This window comes from Tursiops truncatus, chromosome 7, assembly GCF_011762595.2.
Source record: "Tursiops truncatus isolate mTurTru1 chromosome 7, mTurTru1.mat.Y, whole genome shotgun sequence".
In the NCBI taxonomy this organism is placed as follows: Eukaryota; Metazoa; Chordata; class Mammalia; order Artiodactyla; family Delphinidae; genus Tursiops; species Tursiops truncatus.
Genome location: NC_047040.1, coordinates 66,508,710 through 66,524,980, shown reverse-complemented (window position 1 = coordinate 66,524,980; position 16,271 = coordinate 66,508,710). Strand labels below are relative to the sequence as shown.

The 16,271-nt window shown below is 34.1% G+C and overlaps 1 protein-coding gene across 8 annotated transcripts in view; it reads right to left on the bottom strand.

Annotated features, from left to right (window-relative positions):
• Nucleotides 1–16,271, bottom strand: part of LOC101316873 (sodium channel protein type 3 subunit alpha) — a 110,178-nt gene that overhangs the window by 43,365 nt on the left and 50,542 nt on the right. For 4 of the 8 annotated variants that reach the window (XM_073807623.1, XM_073807622.1, XM_073807624.1 and 1 more), the window contains 4 exons: nt 10,070–10,354; nt 3,883–4,230; nt 2,708–2,840; nt 1,126–1,364 (listed from right to left, as the gene is read on the bottom strand). In XM_073807623.1, the coding sequence (XP_073663724.1) occupies nt 1,126–1,364; nt 2,708–2,840; nt 3,883–4,230; nt 10,070–10,354 (1,005 nt within the window). The remainder of the gene's footprint in view (nt 1–1,125; nt 1,365–2,707; nt 2,841–3,882; nt 4,231–10,069; nt 10,355–16,271) is intronic. The other 4 variants (XM_073807628.1, XM_073807627.1, XM_073807625.1 and 1 more) reach the window with 3 other exon arrangements.

Genomic DNA, 16,271 nt, shown 5'->3' with positions numbered 1-16,271 from the left:
TCTCTTATTGGAGTAGACATTTATGCAACTGTCTGCCCAGTATTCGCTTTCTTCTTTCTGTTGGAAATAGTTCCTCCACCTGTGTAATTCCTAAGGACTGCCATTTTCACATGACTCCACCCTTGCCAATGCTGATGAAACCACAGGTGAGCATCTGACCCAGGTTATGCTGAATAGAATCCTATCACGAGAGTCTGAGCTGGAACTGAAAAAGAGATCCAGTCTTTTTCCAGTGCAGAAGTTACAAGATGTAAAACCAATGAGCTATGGCTGATCATGTTCCTGACCTACAGAGAAAAGATGCAATGAATGTTTGGACTATATCCAGTCCCTTGGTTAAAGGATATCCTGAAGCCCATCCTGAAGCCCAATTGCAAAATTACCCTTCATATGTTTTGTAGTTCATCTTTTTCTTTCCATTCCATGAGTCAGTCAAAAAGACTTTCCTCTTAAGCTAGTTTGAGTTCTGTTTCTGTCTTGTGCCAAAAAAGGTCTTGATTAATAAACTATGTAAATTCTTTTCTTATTTGTTCATCCATTTCAGATTCTTCGTATACATTTAGGAGGAAATGTACAAGTCAGCATACACATACACAGATGTCTGCCCAAGTAACTTGAACCAAAAATGTGGCTAAATTACAAATGCATTTTTATCAACTATTTCTTCTCTTCTGTGAATTCTACTGAAGCATTTTATTAAGAAGTTCAATTTGAAACAACTATGCCCTCTTTTGCACAGAAATCAATCCTTATGTATTCTCTTCAAAGAACATGATTTCTTCAGAAGCTATGTGTGCTAAAACTGCATGCTTGTGGAGCCAGAATTAGACGTCATTGTTTCTCTGGGCCTATATTTCCAGCAAGAATGACAGTAAAGATTTTAACAAGTTTACAAAGGGTAAGACACCATGATCAGTCAGCACAGATGTTGGTCTCAATAGTCAGCATTTATACCCGAATTCTAGACCTTATCACTGAGAATACCTTCAATATTCCTTTAGATATTTCTTCCTATGAAGAAAGACGGTATAATTAGGGGGTTCCACACAGCACAAATGGATTTCTTCTTTGGTCTATCTGCCCCATCCCTGACAAAGTAAATAAGTAAACATCAAATGAACTCACCAGGTTTCCTACAGTCAACACACTACTGAATTGACCAGTCATTGGGTAGTGCTCCATGGCCATGAAGAGGGTATTCAAGACAATGCAAATAGTGATGGCAAGATCAACAAATGGATCCATAACAATTAAATTCACAAGATGCTTTACTTTTAACCATGGATCACAGCAGTCCCAGATCAAGAACACATTGGCAAATCTATACCAGCATGGTGGACATTTCTGCCTAGATTCTTCAAGCTCTGGAGGAACAATAAAGAGTAAGAGTAGTAAATAACAATAAAAACAAATTGTTGTTGTTGCAGATTATACATTATTTGATAAAATTGATGCTTCTACTTGGGGTTGGAAGTTCATATTAGTTTAACAGACTTGAGAAGACAATCCCATTAAATATTTTCACAATATATTCATAAAAAATGTCAAGTAAATAGACTTTCTCCTTTAATTAAACAGAAAATAAATACTTTGAATTTAATATTTTGCCTCAAACTAACTTAATTATCTATTAAATAGGTAATGGGTCATTAAATTGCTATATTTTCTTTATCAAAACAGAATTTTAAAGTAAGCTTTTAGAATTATTAAATATATCAAATAATTATTCTTTTGAAAGACCTTTTTAAGAATACTGTCTAAAGCTGTGATCCTTATTAATGTGTGTGACCCATTCTTTCCTCTCTCTGTCTCCACATCAGCATTGATCTTCCACACACTGAGAATGTAGTATGCCCTTCTTTTTAATATAGATTTAGAGCCAAATCTAGTTCTGTTATTCATAATTACTCATATATTTTTCAGAATTTTAGCTTAATATATTAAAAAGGCACTAGTAATTTAATGGGTGAAACCTATTATAATTATTATATGCCCATTTGTATATCTAGTACGCCAATGGGATAAGATACAAAATGTAATTGAAGTTTTCTAAAGAATTCATATTAGATATGACTTATAAATGATTTATAAAATTGCAGTACTAATATAATATTCCTCCAAACTTGAAGAAATGGGGACTTAATGAATGAACAAGGAAGTAATTGTTGCTGCCCATTCCAGTGTATCAAAATCAACAAATATTTGTGTCAGCTGTTCATTGGAGGAATGTAATGGTTTCTGTGTATGTGGAAGATGGAGGAAAAAATCTTTTTTTAGGGTCCCTGTCGAAGTGGAGCATAGGTTTTGATTCCTCCAACTCATTCATATGCCTCCCCAACCCATCACTACCTCCATGCCTGGACAACAGATTGAAGCTTGAAAGAGATGTTTCCTTGTGCTTCTAAAACTTAAAAAGGCAAGTTTTTACTCTAATTGCTTAAGGATAATATAAGGATAAATCCTCACTGATGAGGTATCAAGTGGTGAAATATCACTCTTCAGATGAGAACCAGAATCAAAAAGAAATAAGGACAATATTAGTTTTTGTAATCAATGTGATAATAGTGTATTCCATATATTATCTACTTAGGTCTATTATACAATTTTGATCTTGGGTAACTGACTTTCGTAATTCTATGGGAATAAATAATAGTTTCATAAAGTATATAATCATAGGAAGCTGACTATCCCATGACCTTCTTCTTACCCTCCATTGTGTTAGTCAGGATGCTGGCTATGCTCATGGCTCTTTGTCTTCCGGAGGAATCCTCTAGCATCTCCATTGAAATCTGGTAAGAACTTAGCCTTCTCTTTCTGACTTCTGTTTCAGTGGTGGTACCCTGCAAACCAAACACTGCTGGCTCAAACCACCCTTTTCAATGAATAATACAACACAACATAGCATTTCTCTGGAAAGGCATGCTACGTGCAGTTTTCCCAAGTAACAATTTTCAAGTAATAGTAAAATACTAAATTTATTATTAAGTTATAAATACTTAAAAAAATCACAGGTGGTACCCTAAAGGGTTAAAACAAGAATTTACTAGTTGGATGTAATTATATAAGGCAATTATGTTGCAGAAATATTTTAGTTTACCTGTTGGAATTTTCAGGGAAAATTTTCATAAGCATGCCAAAGTCATATATTATTCCATTTCATTCAAATGCAAGGAATTTTAACTTATCTCAATGATTAATAATCAGATCAATCTTCCCCCAAAACAAATAATAGTATTATATAGTCTTAAGGCTGAATTATTATCTTTGAGGCTTTATTGAAAATATTGACATATATGGGCCAATTTTTTCCATGCACAAACACAGATGTACAATGAAATGTGTGTGCTTTCCTGAGATTTCTTTAGTTATTTCTATATGCCATCCTATAAGAAATCAAAACACTTTAGAGTCATTTAACAGACATCAAAACATTTTAGAGTCACTGTAATATTGACACTTGTATGAAAAGTGCCCATTATCAATATATTGGTCATTACAATATTGAATTTTAAGTATATGAAATTTCCAGAATATGAATAGATTATTATACAATTCTGGGTCGACAAACATCTATAATAGCAATTTGGTTGTCAAAGTGCCCATTATTTTGTGCTGGTAGGTCGACTGAATTTGCAGATACGAGTTTCATCCCAGTCTCTAAAAACTGGGCTCTTTTAACCTAAAGCATTTGGAAGTTAATGGTCCCACACAATTTAGTTGGTTCTAAAGATCCTATTGTTTTCCATTCAATAAATCATATATTATTTTTAAGGACTTTCAGTTTGGGGAAGCAGGTTGGTATAACAGGCTAAAATGCCCAGGCCTTGGTAATTTAAAATTGGTATATAATGTCAGTAGAGCTAATTTATTATCTATTATCACCTCTGGTGGAAGTTGTCCAGTAGGTGAGGTTAGAGCTGATGGTCCACCCACCAAGGAAACCACACCATTGCAATCCACAGTGCTGTGCATCTTCCCATTTGCTGGAAGCCCTGGCACCATCCTGGATGACATACTGGCCTGACTAACGTTACTGTTGCGTCGCTCTCCGTGTCTGTGTGGCACAAACAGTGAGTCTCTCCTGCTCTCGCTGTCTTCAAATGTACTGTGTTCATCATCAGCAAAGTCATTTTCAGAACCAATATCCTTTGCCCGACCTCTGAAGCTGAAAATACTCGTTTTGCTATTGCGTCGTGGGGAAAACAGGGAGCCACGGATACTTAATAGAGACTGAGGAGAGAGCAAGGAAGAAAAGAATTGGGATGGGGGACACAACTATTTAATAAAAGTCTTAATATTACAGAATCTATTTGCTTTTGGGTTAGAATAGTCTTGCTCTTAAACACAGGTAATCAAGTTTACAGAGAACTCATATGTTTTGATATTTTTATTAAAGACCACAATGCAAATTTAAGTATAAAAGAGTAGTTTTTCTGATTAAGAATTCTGATATGCAATCTACTAAGTGCGTGACCACTTCATTTAATCTTCACTCTAGTACTGTGAGGTGGATTTTGTTGCTGTAATATTCTAGGAGCAGAACCTGATGCTGGAGAGGACAAATGATTCTTTTTGGTAGGTGGCTTTCACTCCTAAATGCTATGGTCTGAAAGGGCACACAACTTGGAAAACAAGTTATGGTTCAGTGAGACTGTTGGCTTAAATTTAAAATATTTGTACCAAATATGTTACTTTTGGATAATGATTTAAAAATGAAACCATTATCTCTCCATTCTCTTATTTTGAGTTCTAAAAGGAAATTACTCTTTTTTTTCTGGACTTGCTTGTCTCTATCCACATGGGCATAAAAGTCACAAAACTTAACCTGTGATGCTATCTTCTAAATTTGCTAACAGTTTCCCAAATGGCTACTAATGATTCACCTGTTTTGAGGGAATATATGTCATAGCAAACACAACAGAGAGAATGCCTAAATTGCTGTATAAATTACTATTCTTACTTAAAATTTAACACTGCCTTAAAAAAGTAAGACATTTACACATGACTTTACCAATAAGGGTGATGTAGAAGACAGCTTATCCTTCTAATCTCAATTTAACTTTATTAAAAGGAACTGGATGATTCAGAAACTTTTAAAATTATATTTGTTTGTGAATAAATCAAGCAAACAGTTTCTGGTACTTGAAAATGAGGATTTAGCATGAAGCCCCTTCTTCCAGTTTTTCAATAGACTTTAAATCAGCAGCATCAAATAATTCTGTGTTTATTTTAGCCTTGGTGAGTTTTCAAAAACATCTCTATTCTCTTGCAGAATCTTTGTTTACTACCTTCCTCATTAACAATGACATTTCCAATATTCCCCTCTCACCCCCAGCAGTTTCTCATGGCCTTTTCTCTCTCTCTGCATAGCCAGGGTAACGTATATACATACATACACATACATACGCATACATATCCATATGCCAGCAGGAAACATGCCTGGACTTTCCCTTTCTTCCTCCAAGCTTCGGTGTAAAACCAAAGAAAATAATTCTAGTGGAAAAAAACGTAAGAAAGGCAGACTCCCTCAAATTTATTTTTGGTCCCTCTGCCTAATTAGGTCATGCTGATTTTCTTAGGCCCCATTTTTAGTTTTATTTTTATGGCTTTTCCCTGCCTGCAAAGCACTAGAATAATCTTTTTGCCGTCTGTCTCAGTGATGTTCTGGAAAGATACTATTCATTGAGAAATGTGCTATTGCTTTGGATTTGGTTAGAAACATTCACAGGAATTATTGACTGCCCAGCTTATCTAGCCTGAGACTGTGTGTATGTGATACTCAGTTCATGCAGAAGGTTTGTTTACCCAATGTCAGTCGGTAGTTAGACTAATTTTCCAGTCATCAAAGTGATCAAGAAATTAGACATTGTGAAGACATTAATTCAGCTCTCAGTAATAAGGAATGGTAATGTTTTTAATCTCTTCAGACTCAATTTAAATTATCAATATGATATTTGTATGTTCAGACTCATATTTGAAACCTTAGTGTATTTTTAGGTCCCAGCTTTCTGGAATTGGGATTCAGTAAACAGGGGGTAGGACTCTGGAATCTGAGTATTCAACATACATTCTAGGTGATTCTAATGCAGGTGGACCTCACCCTACACTAAGAGGAATACCAACATTGTCTTACACTAATTCCTAGGATGGCTCAATACAATCATCTTAATATACCTGTGTTAGAATACTGTCTTTGGAAACTGAAAATCTGTATACACAGTATTGGTTGGGAGTATGTGGTATGTGTGTACATCCATAACGTATCTGGTACATGCGTTTAATTTGCATGTTTTTATGTCAGGCTGTTTTCAAAGGCGTTCCAGATCCTTGGGTTTATTTGAAACTTCTATGCACTCTTTGGAAAGTATAATAATGGGTGTGAGCACAGCTTTCAAGGCAACAGAAACTGAGAAAAGAAGATAGCAAAAATAGTATTGAGGGAAAATAAACCAAAAATAACACACTAGAAGATGCAGCAGAGTGGAGGGAATACCCACAGCTGTGGCAGCTCTTTCTCTACGGAAAACAAGCTTTTATGTTTTAAGGACCTAAAGGCCATCTTTCTTTGCCTCAGGCATGCCAAAATATAAATTCCAGACATCTTTTTCTTTTGCCTTGTTCCAAGAAGGTAAATCTGAACTCTTTTTCTTAATTTTCAGTAACAAAAGGGAAAATAGAAGAATTTAGGTGTGTAAGACACAATCCTGCATGTAGGGACTGAACCTGAAGTGGAATGGGATGTCAAAATGGAAGATGCAGGGAATTTGAAGATGTTCTAGTAGAAGCATGTAAAGTGAGTATTTGTTGGAAATACTCACTTAATAGCATTTCAAGTTAAATATATGTAGCTTATCAATGTTTTCAATAAGTCAACAACTACACTTGGTTCTAGCTATAAAGCTTCTGGTTTAAAATAGTCTCCTCATGTCCAGACAACATAGATAAAATCTTTGGGGGGATTCACTTTCCATTGTATGCCTTTAAGTACTTTTTCATGCTGTCTAGGAACATGTATTATCTATTTAAGAATAAAATAATATAATAAATATAAAATAACATGTAAAGTTTATGTTAGTAGAGGACAGGGTACCCATTATTTATGGCTTCTTGGCCTTAACATTGTTAGAAGATATGTTTGTGTTGAACATTATGCCATGTCCATCTTATGCTTCCTATCCCCACTACCTCCACTGATTCTCTTACCTTTTAGAGAGTTTGTTTATACAACCAGACACTGTAAAGTGCTTCTGGTATATTTTTGCTTGTGAGTTGTGGTGATGCTCTCTGCCTGTCTTTACTGGGATATGTAACTATCAATGCTAATAGGCGATTTCTTTTTCTTTTGCAACATCTACTATCTATCTATTTCATCTACCTATCTATCTATCTATCTGTCTATCATCCTATCATCTCTTTCTCTCTCTCCCTATCTACCTACCTACCTCTACGTATGTCACTATCTGTCTATTTACAAATATGAAATGAACTACATATAACGTAGGTATATGCCAATTCTGTTTTTAGTATTTAAACTCTGGCTTTCAGCTAACTTCCCTGTGCTGTTCCCTCTCTGTGGTTCACTCAACAGAGGCCTTCCAGCTGCTTCTTGAACATTCTGGGCATATTACCACATCAGGGCCTTACACTTGCTCTTCAGTGAGCCTGAAATGCTCTTTGATGAGATAGCCTCTCCCCTTGCCTCCTCGAAATCTTTGCTGAGATTTCTCCTTTACAGTGAGGGCTTCCCAACCCACCCTATTTAAATTCTTTTTTTTTTTTTTTTTTTTTTTTTACCACCGGTTAGTGTTCCTAATCCCCTTTTCCTGCTTTATTTTTTTTTCCATAGCACTTATCACTTTCTGACATAGTCTATAACTTACTTATCTTGTTTATTGTCTATCTCTTCCTTTAGTATAAAGTTCCATGAGGTCAGTGAATTATATTGTTTTGTTCATTGAGATTTTTTTCTAGAACTCTTTCTTCCACATAGTAGGTGATCAATGTGGATTGGCTGAGTGAACTGATCCACAAGCTTTTATTTGAGCATTATATGATGAAACAATGATGGAAATAGTGCTATTTTCAAAACACCTAAATATGTTCATGTAATTATTACTACTATGTGTATACATTTGTGATAACTGAAACTACTCAAAAAATTTTAGTTTTCCTAATTTGTAATTCAATGACCCATTTTAACTTAATAAGAGCTCTACTATTTGTCACATAGGGTTTCTATATATTGCTTAATATATAGAACTCTTTAAGCACCCACAGCTCTTTAAGGTAGACATTATTACCCCATTTTACAGAAATTTTACAAAGTACAAGTGACTCAAGGTCACAGAACTAATTTGGAGTGGAGATATGAACATAAGCCTTAAGTCATTATGCTATAATATCAAATATTCCTAATCTTAATGACTCCTAATGGTCTTAATAATGCTAAAATATCAGGAGTGAAGTTTAAGCCAAAAAATCTAATCTGAGAAATTAACTTGGCCTATTGAGCCTCAAGTTAATCCCAAATGTATTATACTCATGTAATACCATACTTTATATTTGTACTATGCAAGGTAATAGTTGGATCTCTTGATACTGGCATTATCTGTAGGGAAATGGTTTTTGTCTTATAAATTTTTGTGTGTGCATATATATTTTGTCCTAATATGAAAATTCAAGTTATAAGTTATTAATATAGAGTTTATTTCTTTTTAAAATTCTTACATATTCAATATAAACTATAAAATAAACACCCATTGTTAACTAGCATATGCATTTTCCTCAGCCAAGAGCTAAACACTATACTGAATTTTGTGCTTATCACTCCATTTTTTCAAAAATATTTGTTTTTTATAAGACCCCTTGGATGATGTACAGTTTTTTGATTTAACTTAATTATATAGCGTGTCTCTCAAAGCATTATCTTTAGGACATAATTCTGACCCAGATTAATATAATTAGAAGAGTTAATAATTCATAGCCCATGAAATTCTAATGGAACCAGATAGGGTTCAAAGCCATAATTGTACTTATCACAGATTTCATAACTATTTACTCTTCATTATGCAACTGATAAAACTTATAAACAAAGAGTTGAAACTATTTTCCCTCTTTGACTTGAAAATATGCTGAAGAATTGGGTACTTGGCATTAAATCAGAGCAAAAACAGACTGTCTTTAATTTAGTTCTCTTCGAGAGCATTTAGGTCATAACTTCATTCTAATGTATCAAGGCATGACACCATATCAGCACAATGGAAGCTCATGAGAGTACAGTTCTCATATCAAAAGATGAAAGCAGAGCTTCCCTGGTGGCACAGTGGTTGGGAGTCTGCCTGCCAATGCAGGGGACACAGGTTCGAGCCCTGGTCCAGGAAGATCCCACATGCTGCGGAGCAACTAAGCCCGTGCACCACAACCACTGAACCCGCATACCACAACTACTGAAGCCCACGTGCCTAGAGCCCGAGCTCTGCAACAAGAGAAGCCACTGCAGTGATAAGCCCACGTGCCATAATGAAGAGTAGCCCTCGCTCGCTGCAACAAGGGAAAGCCCACGTGCGGCAATAAAGACCCAATGCAAACAAAAATAAATAAATAAAATAAATAAATTTATTTTAAAAAAAGATAAAAGCAAAAATCCAGAGACATTTCTTTTCAAAATTCATACATATCTTGCATCACAACCTCAGATAATAAAGGCAGAAACCCATATGCAAAAAAAGTAGGTTCATCTGAGGTCTCAAAATGGAAAAGGTAAACAAGGGATTACAAAACTGTCTCACTGAAGAAAAAAATCTGATAGATAGTTTTCACTCCCCCACTTCCTCAAAAAGCTGATTAAGAAAATGGTCTCAAAATAGTGCAATGCTTAAAACTGATTACCTTAAAATAAAAGTTATTAATGATTTAATAAAAGTCCCTTTTAAAGACACTTTAGGGTATAAATTTAAATAATCGTATTAAATGTTAGTTCCCCATCCCTCATTTAAATCAGGTATTACAAAAAATATACCAAAGTACAACAATGACAAAACAAACTGGAGCACTTAGTAGAAAACCATACCTGATGAGGGGAGTAGAATTTCTTGTCACTAGTCAGTCGATTTCCATCCATGGAGAAAAGGAATCTTCTTTTGACACTGTCCTCAGATACAGATTTGGGAAACCTGTTTCCCGCTCCTTTGTTTCCTTCAAGATGCTCCCTCTGTCTTCTTTTCTTTCTTCGGTTCCTCCACTCCTTAGCACTTTTAGAGCTTAATTTTGATGCTTCTGAAGAGCTTTCCAAGAGCTCTCCTAACCCACCTATTCCACTGAAATCTCTTGAAGCAGCTGCTGCTGCTGCAACTGCCTGTTTAAACAAAACCAGGCATTATTTAGAACATACAACTTTGGAACAGTTGAATGTGATACAAATGTTGCTATTTAAGACTATTAACTATATGTGAAAATGATGTCTTCTGGTCATTTCATTGTGTTTTACTACAAGAGAGTTTACTTAATAATGACAATTTTAAATAGTATAAAGCAATATGTTAGCTTATGCATTAAGACTAGAAAAGTCTGGTTTGGCACATCTTCTGAAGAGTCTTTTTTTAAAAAACTCTGTTGAGATTAGCTTCATTTCAGGGAACAACTGCTCTCTTAAAAATATCTTCTACACTTTAAAAGCAAATGTTCTCTAAGTGGTGGTTCTTGGTCTGATTACTATTCCAATTCCATCCATAGGTTTATTCCTCCCACTTGTGATTGTGAACAACCTAGTGGTATTTTTTCCTTCTAAATCTAGGACAAAAGTCTTTTTCTTTTCTTTTTTTGTGAACTCAAAGCATTTAAAGTGTCTACTCTTTTACCTCTAGATGGGAGTAGTGGGAATGTATTGGCTAGTTGATCCTCTTCCTTTATTTGAATCACATTCAGTGTTATTGTTCCCATTCCTGGGGTCATATTAATCTCACAGTTTAACATGATTAATTTATTAGATAGCACTTTTAGCTTTAAATTTTAAATGTTTATGTATTATTTATTATTATTATAAATAGTAACAAATGATTAACATATAAGTCAGTAAGTACCTGAAATAATCATTCAAGGGATTATGAGTACTTCTTGAAATACTTTCTTTTCATATTTCATCACTAAATATACTTAAGCATTTTGAATTTCTGTACCTACTAAAGAAACACAGCAGGTCGGAGGTGAAACATGGCATGCCAGATGTTTTGTATTTTTATTTATATGAATAGTAGTTTTAGATGGGAATTGATCTAACCAAACTGGAGAAGATATGAAACTCAAAGCTGAGTTCTCATTAAGTATATTCCTGTTTATAAACATAAATGATTAAATTATGAGAATATTGGTTCAACTCTTTACATATGTCATTACTGAATACAAACAAATCTAATATAGCTACCATTTTGTTCTATCTTCTCCACTTAGACTCTAAGCTAGTTAGGAATTCTGTCATTTGTGTGTGTGTGTGTGTGTGTGTGTGTGTGTGTGTGCGCGCGCACATTGCCTCTTCTGTCTCCTGACGTAAAAAAAGACTCAGTAAATATTTGGTGAATTAAGGCGAAAAAAGGCATCGTGCTGTCAGTTGTCTTAGACACTGAGTGAGGGTGGGGGAAGAACAAGACATACTTAGACTTGACTTTTTAAGATCTCATAAAAACTATGTGTCAGAATGGTCTGTATAATAGAAACATATTTTAGAAAAGAAGATAAAACTCATATTGAATGCTTTGACAACATGTTGTGCTTTATGTTTCCTCCTCCTTGAGAAGCAAACCTTCCTAAGTAGCTTCCATTTCTGAATCTCATCTCAACTAAAGATTTTAAAAAAGGTTTAAAACTAAAGGTGCTGTGATACAAATTCTCTGAGATTAACATGACCCCAGGGATGGGAACTATAGCATTACATATAGTACTAAATATGTGTGTTAGGCTAAGCAACACATAAAATGTTTATATTGAATACTATATTCATCATGGAAACCCAGATCTCGATATAGGACAATGCCTAACATTTAAATGAAACTTTAATTCAGAACTTATAGAATTGCATATAATCAGATAACCAGATTATTTTATTGAATTCTTGATCATCAGTATCACTTTTAATATCATCAGTAATGAAAGATGAGAAATATTAAGGGCCCTTTATAAATATGAATGTTTAATATAAATGTGTAAAATAAAGTGGATAAATGAAGTACTAATCTGTAGCAAGTTAAATATAGTTGCATAGTGCTTGATACATAGGAGATACATAATATACACCACTCCTTGAAAGAATGAATATATATATATATATTTCTTTTTATCCGAATAAAGTCAGTTCTCCCTTCCATTTTGTATAGGCAGAAACACACAACACATAGTGTTAATAATTTATTGGCTTGTTTGTCATCAGGAACAAAGGACGTGGAAGTGGTGGTAATATTCCCTTGCCATAATTCTGAAACTCAGTTCATTTAAATCACTTCTGGAATTTGTTTTGCATAAGACATGATTTCCCTACCTATCATGGGTAACAGTTGGAGTAACTCAAAACCAAACAGATTTGCAAGGCAACAACGGTAACCTCCCAACACAACACATTTTCTGTGTCACTCGTTAACTCAAATTTGTCACTTGTTCCACTTCCAGGGATTTGCCAATTCCCTTTCAAAGGCAGATGTTTCCTGTCACCTCCCATGTCTGTGTACCTGTTTATACCCAGCTCTGTGACATGGCCAGTGTCCTGTTTACTTAGACTAATAGGGTTACTTTCACAACTGCCTTGCTGAATTCCTCTTGTAACAAATAACAAGTATGTGCTAATATTTCCACAGGGAATAACATTTGCTTTTTCTTATATCATTTCTGTGTGATTCAAAATAGGCTCTATAACTTACTGTATCTGTGTGTCCTTAAAAAATAAAACCACATGACTATGTGTGATTATACTTCACTGTAAACATAAGATCCAGTTTTAAAATCCCATTTTAAAACTACAAGACATTAACTATACTTATTACAATTCTACCCCTAATTATATTGGATCTCTTAAATGCCACTATTTCTAATTTTGCCCCAAAGCTTACTCCTAAATTTTTCCTATCAGACCAATATATACTGCTATGGAATATGCTATGTTGGGCACTATTAGACGTTTAAAGATCACAAATTAAATGCCGAACACAAATATGACGGTATAGGACAAAGCATTTCTTTCTTTGTTGGCTTTTCTCTCTCTGTCTTTTAAAGTTGTACTTGGTTTGTGAATCCACTGAGCTGAATACGAAAATTTTTTTTCATGTCTAAACAATGACTAGCACTAGGAGGTCCTTCAACAGTTATTAAATAAAAATGGAAATGATGCTAGGCTTCATGAAGTCATTAGCTAGATAGCAGCTTTTGAAGAGTCAGAGGTGGTCAGCAAGACTCACATTACACTGGAGCACCAGTGATCTCATGGGTGGACTAAGTCCACCCCCCCCCCCCCCTGCCTCCACTCCCTCCTCTCCTTGAACACTGGCTATTTATTGGTCATTGCCAACTGCATTGTCAATAAGGAAGTAAAATTAACTTAGTCCTGTGCCATCCCAGTCAATATTAAAACACTGGGATAAGATACCCTGGAATCAGTATAATTTTTTTTTGTGTATGAAGCTAAAGCTGAGTCAAATCATGATTTGATCACTGTAATCCAATAACTGACTTTTAAGTGAAAAGAACTGACATTTTTTAGCTGACCTAATTAGGATAGAGATAATTAAGTTCTTTAAACTTCTGTTAGACATAGTGCACTTTTACTGCTAAATTTAAAAGATTATACTCTTAATTGATGCCATATTTTCCCTAAAGTGGCTGAATTTCAGAGTACATTCTTACCCCTGTACTGTATGTCTGTTTAGTATTTTCAAGCACATCGCTTTGTCTGTTCTTATAAATGATAATAGAATAATCCAATGCTTTAAAATACAACTGTGCATTATCTATGTATACATGTATATTATTTCCTATAACATTTATTTAAGCTTCAAAATGAAGAAATTCTTTGCCCTGCAAATAGCTATCTTATTTCATTATCTTACAAATGTGTTTTATTTGTAGTGATCTGGAATAAACTCTTAGATACTTGAAATATAGAAATTTATGGCAAGCATGATGTATACTTTATAAGATTTTCAAGAATCACCAAATTTGTTTATGGCTTTTCTCATAAAACTCAATAAACTATAACCATGATACTGCTCTGTACCCAATGGTAAGACGAAGATTCCAAGGATTTACTGACATTTGAATAATGCTTCAAATATTTGGAAACATCCATCTGAAAAAAATCACTATGCACAAAAGTTATTTGGACTTCTGCTTCTGATCAAGATATAGTAACAGCTCAGATTTGCTCTTCCTCTGAAACAACCACTAAAACAGACTAAATACATGTAACAATGGTTTTGAAGACACTATATGAATGGGCCATTGGGTAGAATTTTCAGAAGGATTTTCACTTAGTAGTAGGGAATAATTAGCCTTAGATAAAATTCTAAGTTCTACCTAACAAATCTTCAAAGGTTTGAAGATGGAAAAGATCAAACTGTTTATAAGTAATTTAACTATGCTCCCAAACAAGGATTGAGAATTTTTATAGGAATACAACAATATCCAGCACCCCAAAAGGTAAAGTTTCAGACGTCTGGAATTTAATTGAAGATTGTCAGAAATGCAAAAAAAAATCAGGAATATGTAACCAAAAATGAAGAATAAATTATGAAAATTGACCAAGATCTGACACAGATGTTAGAATTAGCAGACAAGGACTTTAGGACTCTAAACAGTTATTATAACTGTATTGTGTATGTTCAAAATGTTAGCTGTGTGGGAGATATAAAAGAGATGCAGATCAAGCTTTTAGAGATGAAAACTATAATGTCTGAGATGAAAAATACAGTGGATGGGATTAATGGCAAATCCAGTGTTGCAGGAGAAAAGATGATAAATTTGAAGACATAACAATAGAAACTATCCATACTGAATTGACAAGCTGATTCTAAAACTCATATGAAGCTATACATTTTTAAAATATATTTGACCTGGAATAGTCAAAACAGTCTTGAAAAAGACTATCTGATTTCAAGACTGTAGCTATCAAATAGCTACAGTGATTAAGAGAGTACAGTTTTGGTACAAAGAGAAGCAAACAAATCAATTGAATAGGATAGAATCCAGAAATAGACTCACTCACATATGGACAATTGATTTTTGACAAAGGTTCAGTGACTGTTTAGTGGAGCAAAGATATTTTGTTCAACAAGTGGTGCTGGAATAATTAGATATCCATATGCAAAAAAAGCCTCAACACATAAATCACACCACCTTACACAAAAATTAACTTAAAATGGGTCATTGACCTAAATACAAAACATAAAACTATAAAAATTTCAGAAGAAAAATTAGGAGAAAATATTTGTGATTTTGATTTGGCAGAAATTTCTTAGATGCAACACCAAAAGCATGATCGAAGAAACAGAAAAAAAAGTTTGATAAACTGTACTTTATCAAAGTTAAAAACTCTTACCTCGGAAAAGTACAGTTAGGAGAATGAAAGACAAATTACAGACTGGGAGAAAATATTTGCAAAGCATAGATATCATGAAGGACTAAAGGACTTATTTCATTTATATATTAAAACTACTCAAATTCAATAATAAGAAAACAAACAGCCCAGCTAAAAAATGGGCATAATATTTGAATATCCACTTTACAATAGAAGCCATACAGATAGAAAATAAAAACATGAAAAGATGCTCAGATTCCTTAATAATTAAGAAAATGCAAAATAAGACATCAGTGAAATACCTAGTAGAATGATTAATAAGACTGATCATACCAAATGTTGGTGAAGACGTAGAGGATCTATAATTCTCACTGAAGTGAATTGGATTTTGCTTTGTCTTCCCATGACTTTCACCTTCAATTTATGTTTTTTTCTTTAAATCAAGTACTGTTGTTCTCTCTCTTTTCCTCAAGACATGAATGCCCCATTCACTATGGCCCTAGCCCAAACGTCCTTTAATATTAATGAGAATTTAAAGTTGGAATCTAATAGCAGATGCCTTCCTGATATCCTATTGTGCTATAGAAATTCCAAAGAATGGTTAATGTTAGGTATGCATAAAGTTTTCTTGTTCACATTTGAGATCAATCAACTATAGAATAAAACTTCAAATGTTGTAATTAGGGGTAAAACAGGAATAGTTGGAAATATCCATTATGTA